General features: G+C 40.0%; 1 protein-coding gene across 2 annotated transcripts in view; it reads left to right on the top strand.

Annotated features, from left to right (window-relative positions):
* Window positions 1–14,176, top strand: part of CNOT7 (CCR4-NOT transcription complex subunit 7) — a 35,335-nt gene extending 21,159 nt beyond the window's left edge. For both annotated transcript variants that reach the window (XM_075610085.1, XM_075610086.1), the window contains 4 exons: window positions 1,640–1,801; window positions 6,376–6,520; window positions 12,872–12,982; window positions 13,140–14,176. In XM_075610085.1, the coding sequence (XP_075466200.1) occupies window positions 1,640–1,801; window positions 6,376–6,520; window positions 12,872–12,982; window positions 13,140–13,268 (547 nt within the window). In that variant the 3' untranslated portion in view covers window positions 13,269–14,176. The remainder of the gene's footprint in view (window positions 1–1,639; window positions 1,802–6,375; window positions 6,521–12,871; window positions 12,983–13,139) is intronic.
* The last annotated feature ends 1,661 nt before the right edge of the window (window positions 14,177–15,837 follow it).

The raw sequence follows: 15,837 nt of genomic DNA, 5'->3' as shown, positions 1-15,837 counted from the left end.
AAATCATCTAAACAAAAGTACTGGGGGCTAAAACCTGGCCATGAATAATCCATTGCATCTATACAGTGATAGAATTTAAGGCTTGGCAACTCCCAGTTTATCTTTCATAATTAAACCGGGTGTTGCAAAGCCATTTATTTTGAATGTTATTTTAAAGAGGCATTTCCCTAACAGCAGTTTACTGTGTAAATCTAGTGAAATTGCACTAGGCAGTTATCAGAAATGTATTGCTTGAAGACCTAAACTAAATCCGCTTTAATGGCATATTACTGTGCAATATACAAGACTACAGGATGGCCAATTTATTGCACATAAGAATTATGCAAATGTATAAGCTTTTGAGCCCACTTCGACCCATTATTTATATGTATTTTTAGGATTCACGGATTGCTCTGTTTATTGTAAACAAGCAAAATGTTCCATAACCAAAGAACAATTAAACTATTTCAGGATAAATGTAAAGTATAGCTAAACAAAATAGCAATCTGCAAGGGTTAGGCTGGTTTTAACAAATACTGAATGGATTGGTGTGTGGAAACTTTTATAGTAAATTCTGTCATTGTCGATCCCCTATTAAAAGGCGCATTGGGCAAGACCCAATTCCTCAAAGTTTAAAATGTGGATGTCCAAAGTGCTATACTTCTGGTTATCGTTAGTGTGGCACCGTTGCTTCATTCAGCAAGCAACTGCTTGGCTGTATTGAAATCATTAATGGTTGCTAAAAGAAAGACCTTTTGTATGCAGGAAACAGAGGCAAATAGTGAGGTTTTTATACCGCATCTCCTTGTTAAATTGAAAGTGACAGGAAAGATGATTGCAAGTTGCAAACAGAAAAGAGACGTCCATCTTGTATTCCTTTTAGTGCCAAAGTATCTCCCAGCCATTGCTTGTGCAGGTCCATGTGAGGCTGAATGAATGTACTCCGGTTTGGAATCTTCCAGTATTTTGTGGTGAAGAGCTCACTCCTGATCAGCTTGAAGTGTCCATCCAGTATGGTTTTGTAACGGAGTTAATATTTACTTTAGTACAGTGTTGTACTCTATTCTAAAGATTGAGTGGATTGGCAACGCCATGTGATCAGGAGCCATGTGGCAATTATAGCGGTAAAGCTTTACTTTCTTTTGTTTGCATACCAGTTTACACTTCGTTTTAACCTACTTGTGACGTCAAACATCCAAGATGGCAACCTCCTGGTTTCTTAAGAGAAAATAAGATATTGCATTTAATTTTCTTATTGTAGATATATAGACTTAGCAATTTGAGGTAACAGACACAGATGTAGCTGATGCTAGTGCACCCGTTATCGCATGATTTATGCCTTTCCACTGGTGCAATTAACTCGTGGTCGTGTGATTTCCAATTGCTCGATATAGTGCCTTACTGAATGACGACGGGTGCAATAACTTTGGCTTCGTCTGTAGGAGTCTGCTTTTAAGCTCTTCTCTGATACATTGAAGTGCCTGCAAACCCCACAACAACTAGAAATGTTGAAAACATTATTTGTTTTTATATTTTTCTTCATTGCAAAATTAAGTTAAATATATAGCAAATGTATGTACATCTTAAGAATAAGTATTGTATAGATTTAATTTTTTATATAAGCCATCTGGTTTTAAGGTGTATTTTCTGTCCTTCGTAGGGAAGACATGTATGCACAAGATTCAATAGAACTGCTCACATCTTCTGGGATCCAGTTTAAAAAGCATGAGGAAGAAGGCATTGAAACGCAGTATTTTGCAGAACTGTTTATGACGTCTGGAGTGGTACTATGTGAAGGAGTGAAGTGGCTTTCTTTTCATAGGTAAATGTCGCCGATCTAGCATCTGTGTACACCAAATTCAATGTTTTATTGCTAACTTGTTACATAGTAGATGGTTGTCGAAAGACCTGTCCGTAAGTTTTCAACTCACAGTATGTTAAGTTTAGTCAACTGAGATACTCCTCCTATATTTAAATTTTTAATGGTCCAGTGAAGGCAAAAAACTCTAATTAAACCGTAGCCAATTATGTCTCATAAAGGGAAACATTTAAATTCCTTCCTAACTCTAGTGATGGCAATCAGATTTTTCCATAGATAGACATTCTTCCTATATGTTACTTATTTAACATATCATGGTATACCTTTCCTTTCCAATACTATGTCTAGCCTTTTATTCGAGATATCTATAGTACTGTATCTGCTATTACAGTCTACATCGGTAGTAAATTCCACGTCTTAACTGTTAATGGCCCTTTCCTGTTAGTGAAATGCCCATTCCTCTAATCATAAGGGGTGACAACCCTATGTAATTTGTACTGTTCTTGGGATGAAAAGTTTCCTTTTAAAGTTCCTTGTATTGACTTTGAATATATTTGCAAATAGTTATCATATCTGCTCTTAGATGCTGTTTTCTAATGTAAACAAACCAAATTTGGATAGCCTTTCCTGATAAGCCATACACTTTATTAATGTGGCTGTTCTTCTGCAATTGTTTAATAATGTACAGCGGAACCCCGTTATAACGCGGTCCTCGGGATCCACCCGATCTGGCGGCGTTATAACTGCGATCGCGATAAAAAAATGGCCGCCGCGATCAGGTACTCTGCGTCCGTCGGAGGGGGCGAGCTGGGATAACTCTCCCAGCTCTCCCTGAGTCCAGCGTCGCAGCGGCAGTTCCACTGTCTGCAGCAGCTGATCTGTGAGAAGCTGTGAGTCTGCGAGAGGGAGGGGAGGATCTCAGTCGGGAGAAGCCAGGCTGTCAGCTGTCTCTGTGAGTCCCCCGGCCAGGAACCAGCTCCCTTCTCTTATCCACCTCTCCCCCCCCCCCCCCCCAGCGGAGGTACAGGGAGGGAGAGTGTGTGTTGTGTGTGTAAGTTTGCCCCCAAAAAAACGGGAGCCACGCTCGGACTGCGTTATAAATGGATCCGCGTTGTAGTGGATCGCGCTATAATGTTTGAGCTGTATTTTTAATGGAGTGCTGTGGAAAACTGGTTTGGTCTTACTAAGGATTTATACAGTGGCAAAATGATGCTATCTCCTCTTCTATCCATATCCTGTTTTATACAAAATATACTATTAGCATTTGCAGCTACTGCCTGACATTGAGCAGTATTGCTAATCCTGCTGTGTACAAGCACTGCAAATCATTCTACATTAAGGCTTGACCTATTTTTTTCTTAGTAAAAAGGTTTGGGACAAATCCCAATAAACAGTGCTCAATCCAAGTAGGACTCTATTTCACTTGATGAATTGAATTGTCCACATATCATGGTGTAGAGGAAGCATATGAAGCCAGAATAAAGGAGTATTGGACCCAGTGTTTAAAGTGCAGCAGTGATTTTATAGGATATAATAGTCCATAGGCAAGAGTAAATGAAGGGTTAATATACCAATATTGTTGTGTACTCTGCTGAACTAAACACTTTAGCTGCAACACTGTTACTGATCAACAAGTCTCCACATGGAGGAGACAAACCATACTCACGATTGGCAGCTTCCTATGGTGCGTGCATCACGCTCAGAGTTGCTGTAGAAGGGAAATCCTGGGATTGCAGCGGTGCACAGCCAAAACAGGAGGAGGGGACCAGCAAGGTGTGGGTTAAAAAGTTATTTATTGATACATGATATCGGGGTGAAAAAACTCTGACGCGTTTCGGACGTGAAATGTCCTTTATCAAAGCGTTGATTTGCGTCTATCCCCCACTACAGTTTTATAGATCAAGCCCCGCCTGCCCGCGTCACCGCTCTGCGTGGTATTGGCGCGAAAATCGCCGAACTACAATCTGATTGGTCACGGTCAGCAACCAATGGGAAAGCTCCATGTGAGTAGTGTATTGCCGAGCGAGGATGACGCGCTGCTCTCGCTGGCGCGGCACCTTCTCCGTCATAATGCATAGCAATGCTACATAGTTACCATTACTCAATCCTAACAACAACAAAGAGCCTCCCCTTGAGGTGCATGAAACCATGTGTGAGCGGATGATCGGGCAGGAACGGTGGGGAAGGGGGGGGGGGAAAGGAAAGGAGGGAAAGGACCAACAATAAAACTGTAAAGGAGGAAATATACAGTAACATTAACATTAGCATAGCAATAGTTACTAGGCTACATACATAAAGACATTGACAAAAAGATATTAAAAACAATATATCAAATCTAAAAACTGAAATGGAGGTAATACATGAATTCCAAATGATAATATTGGACTCGGTTTTATTTTATTTTAAGTGACTGTAAATAAATGGTATTTTTTAAATCAATTATTCAGTCTATGTGTATTTCTTGGGTAATCTTGATTTATATTGTTTTGTTTATACTCTAATGGAAATGACACATAATTGTCCCTATTATGACACAATGCATTGTATTGTATGGTGATCCTTGTATTGCCCCCCTATATGGTAAATCTTTTCTCAAAAAACTTTAATCAAATGTGGGGACAAAAATCTGGATTAATAACACCAATTGCTTATTGGGAATATACCTATATCATCACGGATTTTAAGGTACAATGAACAGTGGTATATGTAAAAATAGTTTTGTAACACATTAATTTGAACTTATATGTCCAAAGGGACACAGATATTTGATTTTAGTGGTTATATAGAGCAAGAGTATCCACTAAGTCTAGGAAACCTTGACTAATGTTTGTACATTTATTTAAGGAAGTGTTTTAGCTCCCAGTCCTGGTTCATGCCCCTGGGTGCCATCGTCCCAAGGGCATAAATCCAGAACATCTCCCTACAGTTTAATGATGCCTCCCTGTGCCCTCCCCTAGGATGTATGGGGATGTTTTCAATAGCGCTGTATGTAATTGTTTTTATTGATCCCTCAGGACATATATATATATATATATATATATATATATTCTTTGTATGGAGCATGATCATTCTTACCTTCCAAATGCACAACCTAATTTAACTGCATTAAACCACATCTGCCATTTATCTACCTATGCTTCCAGTTTTTCCGGGTCCTTTTGTAGAGAAACTTAATCCTGCTCTGATTTTACTACTTGACTTAGTTTAGTGATGTCTGCAAAGATGGAAACTTTGCTTTCTATGGTTTTCTAAGGTCATTAATAAACAAGTTACATTGTAGTGGCCCCAGTACTAAACCTTGAGGTACTCCACGTACAACTTTAATCCAATCTGAAAGGGTCACATTTTTTTACAACGCTTTTTAATCCAAGTGCAAATATTTTCACCCAGACGACGTACCTTTATTTTGTACACTAACCTCTTTTGTGTGCCCTGTATCAAAAGCCTTTTCAAAATCTAAGTATACCACATCAACTGGTCAAATTCCTACTTCTCTACTCAAAGAAACTAATAAGGTTAGTTTGGCTTAAAATATCGCTCCTAAATCTGCGCTGCTTATTACTAATTGTGTTATCCAAAATCTATTGCTGAATATTGTCCCTTAATAAACCTTCAAGTAGCTTCCTCACTATTGATGTCAGGCTTACAGGACTGTAATTCGCTGGTTGTGATCTAGCTCCCTTTTTCAATATAGGCACCACATCTACTGGATGTAGAAAAATGCAAGGGGTACAAATATAAAACCTTACGTAACTCGAGATGAAAGTTGTACCTTGGATAGACTGGTTGTCAACAGTTTTGCTTATGCTATTGATTTACAATCCTTCTTATTGTTATGTTTGTTGTTCATATGTAGAGCTCATCTACTGTATGTATGCAGTGCTTTACAATAAGAGTTCACATTTGTATTTTATTGTAAACATATACAATACTTGAATTAGACTGTATTAGACCGGAAAGTAAACACTAAGCACAGGGAATCCCTTACCCTAGCACATACTCTCTTAAGATCTGATGGAAGGCATACATAAACAGCATGAATAAATAGAAGTGCAATCGAGTGGGATTGTTGGCTGGGTGGTGTATTAGTTACTGGTGTTTCCATCATACTGAAATGCTTGCTTTCAGGGGATGTTTTCAAATGAGCCTTAAAGACCAAAAGAGTGGAAGCTGGCAGGCAAGAGAGTCCCAGAGAAGAAGAAATAAATACAGCTCCACTCCCTTATAACGCTGTGCTTGGGGTCCAAAGAATCACATCGTGTTATAAGCGGATCGCGTTAGAAATAATGTACAATTATATACATTGTACAATAAAGTATTTAAGACACCAATAATCGTGTTGTAAAGTATTCATAAATATGAAAATTGGGAGCCACGCTTGCATCGCGTTATAAGCGGATTGGCGTTGTAATGCATCGCGTTATAATGGGTTTACGCTGTAACTTGTTTTTGAGGCAGTTGATCTTTTGATAGTTTGCAGCTTTAGCTCAATTAGGTTGATCTGTAACTATATTATGTATTTTTTGGATGGACTGGTCTTTATTTGTGTTTGACCCGTCTATCCCTTTCTATTGCAGTGGTTATGACTTTGGCTATCTAATAAAGATCTTGACAAATTGTAACTTACCTGAGGTAGAGCTGGACTTCTTTGAAATTCTGCGGCTATTTTTCCCAGTGATATACGATGTGAAATACCTAATGAAAAGCTGTAAAAACCTAAAGGTAGGTGCCATTAAATGCTAAAATTAATTTTTGTTCTATTTTCTGGAGTGTTTTTCTAGTGCCGTTATTCACCTGATAAGCGGATCTCACAAGCACACAAGAAGTTGGCAAAGAATAGATATTCACCAAATAAGAGGAAAATGTACTCCATGAGTTTTGTTATTTGTACTACAGGTGTAATGAACATGCTCTCTAACAGAGAGCACTTCTAGCAAGATTTGTTATCATTTATTTTCCAAGCACCAAGATTGTCCTTATGTATCTATTCTCTGTTTTTGTTCCTGTGAAAATCTTATAAAGGGTTCAAACATTGTATTTTTTTTTTTTTTTTGTGTTTGTATAGTCAAACAATCACCTATCATACAAAATGACATGTCAATTTCGATATCAACGCAGTTTCCATGTTAACATCTATTCCAAAAAGATCGAATGTAACTATAGCTTTCCAATCCTCTTCCTCCAACACCTCCCCCAGACCCACCTCCCATTGGGCCATATAATTAAATTTTTGCTGCCCCCCGGATCCAGAACCGATCACTTCCCTATACATCTGTGATGTAAGTCCACGGGTGTCCGTTTCAATTAGACAGAGCTTCACAAATGTAGTTGGGGGGGCGGGAGGTATGTTTGTTGTAAAATGCTCTGATCTGGAGGTATTTAAAGAATTCGGTATGGGGAGGGGGTAGGGGGGGAGGGGGGGTCTTTCATAGCGAATTTGCTCAAATGATTTGATTGCTTTGTTCTCCTCCAGATCTATGAATAGCACTGTGGATAATCCTGGACACATGATACATAAAGCCTGGCCCCCTGCAGACGCACTTACAAGAACTCCCTCCTACTGTCTCTGTACGTTCTTCCTACCTACCCATTAGATTGTAAGCTCCTTGGAGCAGGGACTCCTCTTCCTTAATGTTACTTTTATTTCTTAAGCACTTATTCCCATGACCTGTTATTTATATTATCTGTTATTTATTTGTTTACCCTGTGTATTCCTACTGTGAAGCGCTATGTACATTAATGGCGCTATATAAATAAAGACATACAATACAATCTCTAAGTCTATTAATGCCATTCTGTTTCCACAACTTGAAGTCGCTTCTAGACAGGCCCGGAGCAAAGTCTATATTGCCCCACAAGGGGGACATCAAAGAATTTCTGGTGGTCAGAGCGCATTTGAATTTTGAGGCCTCCTAAATTGATAATGAATTGGTCATTTGAGGAGAGCGGCAGTTCAGCGATTTGCGAGCTGTTTTAGGAAGCCAGATTATGAAGTTTGTCTCCAATGGGGAGCAAACCTTACTTTCCAATGCCACCCATATTTTCAATGCTGGGTTTATCTGCCATTGGGAAATTTGGCATAATTGAGCTGCCTTATAATAGGATAACAGGCAAGGTACCGCTTGTCCCCCGGTCAGGAGTGTTCTTTTTAGGATTGTTTTCTTAACTCTCGTTTTTTTTTTTTCCCCCTACCCATAAAAATGTAGAGATTGCAGACTGAAGCAAGAGTATATTCTCCAGTCTCAGTGGCACAGGTAGAGTCTGAAATAAATATAGGATACGTGGGAGGAGATTCATTTTAACGCTGTATATCTTCCCTAACCATGAAATTCTGTGGGACGACCATTTTCTTATATCGTCTTTAAGTGTCTTAATGAGTTTGGGATGATTTGCTTCACATATATTTTTGAATATCTTAGGGATATGGACCCCTAAGTACTTGATGCACGCACGTTGCCAATTGAAATTAAAATTGATCCCAGTTAGTTTTTCAGGCTCTTTTGGGAGATTAATATTTAGTGCTTCAGATTTGGCCTGAAGCCAGATATTTTATTAAATTTACCCAGCAAGTCAAACAGGTTCGGCAGAGAGGTAAGGGGTTTTGAGATTGTCAAAAAGACATCATCCGCGTATAATGCTATCTTGTGAACCTGATAATTAACATATTACAGATCTGAGCCGCAAGTGGCTCCATACATAGGGCGAATAAGAGGGGTGAGAGTGGACAGCCCTGTCTAGTGCCACTTTTAATTTTGAAGGCTTCTGACGGGAATCCCTGGTTTATTACTCTTGCCGCTGGTCCCGTGTAGTGACAGGATTGCATTCCCTACCCTGCCCCCGAAACCTCCAAGCGTTGCTTTTAGATATGGCCAGTCAATCCTGTCGAAGGTGTTTTCTGCATCTAGACTTAACATCATAACTTGTATCTTTTTCTTATTGGCTATTTCTATCGTATCAATGATTCGTCGTGTGTTATCTGCTGCTTGGCGATCCTTAATAAATCCGACTTGATCTGGATGTATCAGTCTAGGCAGGATATGACTTAATCTGTTGGCTAGTAGTTTTGCATACATTTTTATGTTCGTATTGATTAGAGAAATTGGCCTATAGCTCTATTGGTCTATAGTCTCTAATACAGGCCTGCACAACTCCAGTCCTCGAGGGCCACAAACAGGTCAGGTTTTCAGGATATCACTACTTCAGCACAGCTGGCTCAATTAGCGGCTCAGTACATAGATTGTAAGCTCCACGGGGGAGGGACCTGTGCCTGCAAAATGTCTCTATAAAGCGCTACGTAAAACTAGCAGTGCTATAAAGAACATGCTATTATTATTATTCTTTATTCCTTCATGGGACCGCACTGCACTGTCCCCTCCAGCCTCGTCCGGTGTGGGTCTTACCTGTATGTGGGGGTCAGATGTGCCGCGGAAATATCCGCTGGAGGTCACACCATCCACTTCTTCAACGTACCGCCGGTATTCAAGATGGCTGCAGGACATTATTCTCAACACGACCGCTAGAGGGGGTAGGAACTGGAGGCAGGGAAAGCATCTTACTGCCATAGCTGGATAGTAGGGTCGGACTCCTTTAAGAACTCAATTGGCCTTAATTGGTTTCAATTAACTTGTTTCTTCATTCTCCAGGAGGTCTCTGGAGCTGGATCATAGTCCGGAACAAGGTGATGAGAACTGGGGGGGCTCGCCAACAGGCCCAGTTTCTTCAGAAACATATTTCCATCCTCAAGGTGCTTTAGAGTTTGTGCTATACTGGTTTTTAACACCAATAGGCCAAATGGGAATAGCCAACGGTAGCGGACTCCTTTATCTCTGAGTCTTGGTGACAGGTAACAGGCTCCGTCTCTTGGCCAGCGTGGTGGGGGGATAGATCCTGGTAGATCTGCAGCTTTGTACCCTCAAATTCCAGGTTCTTAGAGGCCCTAGCGATTTGACAGACTGCATCTTTTATTTTCAAAAAGTGAAATCTAATGATAATGTCCTGGGGGGATCCCCCTGGTCTGGAATGAAGGACTCGTGACACCTATCAAGTTGGCGGTCTGCCTCAGATTTATCTGGGAACATGTGCTCCAGCCATCTTGCAGTAAAATCCTCTGGATTTGTGAAGGTCTCTGGCTCCCCCCTTAATCTGATATTACGCCTTTCGCGATTCTCCGAATCTTCTTGCTTATCAACCAAATCCTGTATTTTTGTGTTGAGGTAGGCAGTAGTTTTGTTTTCTGTAGCGTTTTGATGGTATCATCCATCTTAGTTTCCAGCGCGTCAGTCCTGTTACCTATGCTGTCTAAATCCTTCCTCGTCTCCCATATCTCTTTTTGGAAAAATGCTTTTATGTCCTTGCAGAACTCTATCATGTCACTCCTTGTAACCAAGTCCTGATCCCTTGCTGCGTTACTTTTCTCCGACAAGTCCCTTTCGGAATCAGAGCCCCTAGAGTGTACAGGTGCGCCGGAGCTTCCTGCCTGAGCCATTTCATTTTTCATAAAATAATCTGTCAGGACCGGGTCGCCTCTCCAAGCCTTTGCCCGAGTTGACATCCTGGAGTGATCCAGATACTAGATCTGTCTCCGTTTGTGAATGACAATAACTATTTTCGCCGCTTATGTTTGATATTTGTGCCGATGGGGACGGAGCCTTATCTTTAAGCCTCCATTCACCTAGCCGCCGCGCATGCGCCCCCAGCCCTTCCTTTTTAATTTTTTCATATAACAGGCTGAAGGAATCACTTCAAACAGCCTTACAAAAAGCTGGTTGCCCGTTTGCCCATGTACCGGGCCAGTGGAGCTTGTGAACGTATCTTTGCTATCTAACAATATAACCACCGAGACAGTAGGTGTAGGCCACTAGTTGTTGTTTTAGCTGACTTCTAAGAACTGGAATGTTACTTGCACGGCTGGTTAGTGGTACTGTATAAGATTAAGACACTGCCTCTGACGCAAGCAGGCAAACCTGGTTCAAAGTCCATGTCACAATGGACTGACCTTATCAACAATTTTATATTTTGGGGATCTCGGTTGAGCAAAATAATCTGACATTTATTTCCTTAATAGACAGAATATACTTGACAAAACACTTACAGAAGGAGAGAATGGGATAAAATGTCCAGAGACGAAACAAAGCACCGGAATAATGTCTTTTAAAGTGCGGTCCTTTTGCAAGGGGCGCAGTTTGCCAGCCCAATACGTACTTGAATAGTGCAAAGTTCGATAACCCCCAGCATTAACGAAATCCTGAAGCAGAGTTATGTCCTTGGTTCCGTTGAAATTAATTCGTTGCGTTCCGGAATTGTTGGTGCTGCTCTTATCCACTCTTAGAAGCGAGGTGGAAATTCAATCACATGGTAAAAAGACAACGGGGATAGCTTGGGGGGCATGTATATAGGGTCTAAGATCATATCTCCAACATACCCGCCCAATCCTCTTTGTGGGAATTTCCCACTCACCAATCCCCAACTTGCTCACAGTTTGCAGAGTGGGCACTACAGGGATTTCCGGTTGGTACAGCGCCTGTGCTAACCTGACACCTTGGCTGCTTACCATGTGTGTACTCCCCTTTTCCCTGGCATCTCCCAGGCTAGGAGTTGGACTCAAGGTGTGAACTAGCCCAGATGACTAACAGGATCTCCTATTCAGCGAGCATCCCGGCTAATTCACACTTGGTGGCTCTGGGGGCTTTCATCTGCAACACTTCCCTAGACCCATAGGCACTGCCTCAGCAGGGGGTCTCTGAAGTCTGCAGAAGAAAGGGGCCCAAGCTCATGGGTGTTAAAACATTTGGTCACTGGATGCATTACAAAGGCAAGTAGAAAAAATGTATCCTGCCTATACTTTTAAAACTGCAACCAGAAAGGCACTTTATTAAAAATATGTGTTCTACTTCTACTAAAGTTATATTTTTAATGTGTGTGTGCTTGGGGTGTTACTCTGGGGCGGCACACCAAATTTCAGGGTGCTAGCCAATCCGTTCCCAAGTTAGGGCTTCTCCTTGAGCCAGCAATGCTGGGCTATGGGCTTCTCACGTCAATTGACTTGCGGTTAACCGAGTTCCCACGTCAATTGCCTGCCGCCTTTTAAGTTACGCTACTAACCGGGACTGGATACATTGTAACCGGTAACCACTTGAGACTGAAACCGCAACCCTTTGATTTAATTGACCTCGCGGTTGAGTGTTCAAGCCTCAGTAATGGATACCTATGTTACTCATCGAAACAAAGAGACCGCGCCACGCTTCTCCAATTAGCTTGCGGCTTGGCTCGAGTAGCGGCATCTTGTGTCCAAAAACTAGTAATGCAGGTATACAATGCAATACATTACTGCAAGCCTATACAATCCTGCAAAATGGGGGCAATAAAGTATAGAGGGGAAAATAGTTCATGTATAGTGAAAATAAACTTAACCCCGTCACCCCCAATACGAAGTAGGGTTAACCAGCCGAGCATTCTGCCTTTATTAATGCACTGATTAACCTTATTTTCGTTAGTCAAGTGTCGGCTTGCTGTGACTTTGGGAACGTCACTTTTATCTCTCTGTGCCTCGGGCATCAAAATTAGATTGTGATGGTCATGTCTGGAAAATTCTATGTACAATGTTCCATACTGTACGTTGAAGCTATGCAAGAAAAATATTAGAAACCTTATTAGAGTGGCTGATAATTGGTGTTTGTGGGTGCTTTCCAAATGCACTACGTTACCCCCTTACTTTTCTAGTACTTTTAACGTGTTGTAAGAATCAATTTCCTTGTGCTTGCCACCTTGTGTAATTTTGCAGGGTATGGGGCATTAAACAAATTTACTAAAGATCGCAGAGCAAAGATGTGGCATTAAATAAAATCATTGCCTTTACTTTGACAGGTTTTTATTTTTATTTTACACCACTAAATAATCAGTGTTGGAGTTTTATAATACAAAGTATAGAAAGTATATATGTATTGGACCAAGTTGTCTATATTTTGTATGCAAATTATGGGTTGAACATTGGCACAACAGAATGATATTACACCCTGGAAAGAATGGCTAGTGTAATAGTATTGTCGTCTAACTATTCTCTCTATCTTGTGTTAGGGTGGATTGCAAGAAGTGGCCGAGCAGTTGGAGCTGGAGCGGATAGGACCTCAGCATCAGGCAGGCTCAGACTCCTTACTGACCGGGATGGCCTTCTTCAAAATGAGAGAAGTATGAGAGCAGTCTGCTATTTAACTAAGAGGGAGGGAATGAGCCAAGTGGTGCATGAGATCTCCTGCTTTAAATAAACAACATAAGGTGGTATAACTTGTTTACCAAGAGTTATGGGTCGTTCCTTAATCTGTGCTTTTTGTTTTGTTTTTTGTAGATGTTCTTTGAAGATCATATAGATGATGCTAAATACTGTGGCCATCTATATGGCCTGGGGTCTGGCTCCTCCTATGTACAGAACGGCATAGGAAATGCATATGAAGAGGAAGCCAATAAGCAGTCGTGACATGAAAAGAAGAACTGGACAGCACTTTTCATTGCCAAGCTTGATGAGCTTGTTTTTTATCTCTGGTTGAAATGCTTGGATATCTATCAATTTTTTTTCCCCCACATCTCAGAACCATTTCTTTTCTGCCTTTCTTTGTACCAACATGGAACCATTTGGCCTCAAGACAAACCAGTGTCTTAATGTGACAATTGCCCTAAGTGCATTAGTGCAGATCTCACAGCCCCCAAGTATTTGGGTGGCCTGGAGAAGTTTTGTCTTGATGGTCCTCTTGCGTGCCATAACTCCATAGTACAGGTGACGTTCAGCGAGCAGGAGTTTTAGCAATTTACGAATTTGAACAATCATTTTTGTTTGCACTTGAGTGGGTGGACGCTGATCCTGTTTTATCTATTTCTTTTTCTTTGTTTATTTTTTGTTTCCCTTCAAGCAAGGGTGAAAAATATATATATATATAAAAAAAATTTTTGGGAACGGCAATAAATATATCGGGGTACTGATAACCACTTTATGAACTGCATATAGTCTGAAAACAATACTGTGCTTAATCACCATGCATTTCCCTGGCACAGTCTGTTCTGAATCAGCATGTACAGAAAAAAACACAACCTTGAGTACATTAACCTTTTTGTTCCCGACAGGGTCTGTGACAGCAAAGCTTTGCTGGTTCTCCCAACACAATTGGAGAACCATACTGTAGTTCTATAAAATCCTATGCCGTTTTTCTGCCGCACGTATTCAAAGCAGTGTTTCCTCCCTGAATCCAACACTTGGCTTTTATCCCATTCATGTTTAACCAAACAGTTCATATTTTTATTTTTTATTAAATCATATTTATTATGTGCTTGATTTTGCAACAGTAAATGTCATTGCTGAAAAAAGAATAACCTCATGCAAAAAAAAAACAAGTTACGAGGGACATTACGGTATGCTTTTGTATTTGCTACACAGAGAAATAATATTTGTTGTAACAACAAAAGATAGTTGGAGTAGTAACTGAACAAAATTACAGCAGGAGTGTAATGCTAGTTTATTTTTGTGGACAATACCTTTGCAATATATTTTTTATATATTGTCTGTATAGACTGTAAAGTACTTTCTTAGCCATGCTTTGATGATATCCAGAGAAGTGGTATAATAGGACTTTTGGTAATGAATAGCTAAATTCCTAGGAAGGAAATGTGTGTTTTAACCACACACTGCCAAAGTCTATATAATACCAGAAAATCTGTTATTTAGATATACAGTAATTATTACCTTTATACTTTAATATATATATTTTTTTTCAAAGAAGTTACAGTATTGTAACAGTGTGGTCCTTTTTAATGCAGAAGAAAAAAAGAATTAAAAAAAAAGAAATTTGCAAACAAAGGATATTATTTTGTTTTTAGAGCTTTTGTAAATAAAGGCTTAAAATGTTTTTCTGTGTGATGTTCTTATTTCTACAGTGTATATAAGCCACACACTCTGGAAACACGCAAGTACTGTAACTAGTGGAGAGAATTGTCATTTCAGTAGTAGAGTGCACACTATCCATACATCCTTGCATGTAATAAGTGCTACAGTATAACTGAGTTATTGGTACGAGCGACTTTTTATCGGGAAGAAAATACAAAAATAGATTACATTTTCACCTAGGTATCAATCTCTGTGGGCAGTTGACAGAAATAATTTGATGATAAATTTCTCGGTAATCGTCAAAGATGGCGAGTTTTTCCATCTTCATAGTCTACAAAGAGTTTGCCAGTATGGTGGTATCATGATTTAAAACCGAATGTAGATATTGCTTCTGCTTTAAGATCGACATAAAAGGTGAAGTGCAGTCATATCAACATCAGAATTAGTTTAGAGGTTAGGATGAAAACATCTTAACATTTACATGCTCTTATAATTACAAGAGGATTATATGGAGGATATATTTATCATGATATATTCATGTAAGGATGATTTTATTATCATAAGGTGGTTACGTAGTTATTGTAGATGAGGTTGAGAAAAGACATACATCCTTAAAGTTCAACCTATGCTAAATTTAGACGACTGATACATATCCTATATTTGTACTTACAGTATATTGATCCAAAGGAAGGCAAACAAAAAACTTGAGTGACATATCATCTAATATCTCATAAGGGGAAAAATAAATTCCGTCCTGACTCCAAATATTGGCAATCGGATTACTCTCTGGATCAACATCCTTCCCATTTTTACTTATTTTGTATATCCCTTCATAACTTTCTAAAAAGATGCCCAACTTGTTTTTTTTTTATAGAGATCTATTGTATTTGCCATCAGTCTCCATGGGTAATGAATTCCACATTTTAACTGCCCTTACAGTAAAAAAGAAAACAAAGAGCAAGGGGAGCGCGGATGAATAACTAATAAAGATATTACCACAAACAGGAGACCCTACGTATATCACAATTCGCGTGCACGTCTCTGAGGTCCGCTGTCCACAGCCCGCTGCTCGAACCCTATAGGGGGCTTTTCCTCATCCCAAAACGATTCCATCAACTTACAGTAAAGAACACTTCCCTTTGTTGCTGGTAAAATCTCCTTTCCTCCAACC

This window comes from Ascaphus truei, chromosome 1 (assembly GCF_040206685.1).
Source record: "Ascaphus truei isolate aAscTru1 chromosome 1, aAscTru1.hap1, whole genome shotgun sequence".
NCBI lineage: Eukaryota > Metazoa > Chordata > Amphibia > Anura > Ascaphidae > Ascaphus > Ascaphus truei.
Note: the sequence above shows the minus strand (reverse complement) of the source record. Positions and strands in the feature narration are given on the sequence as shown.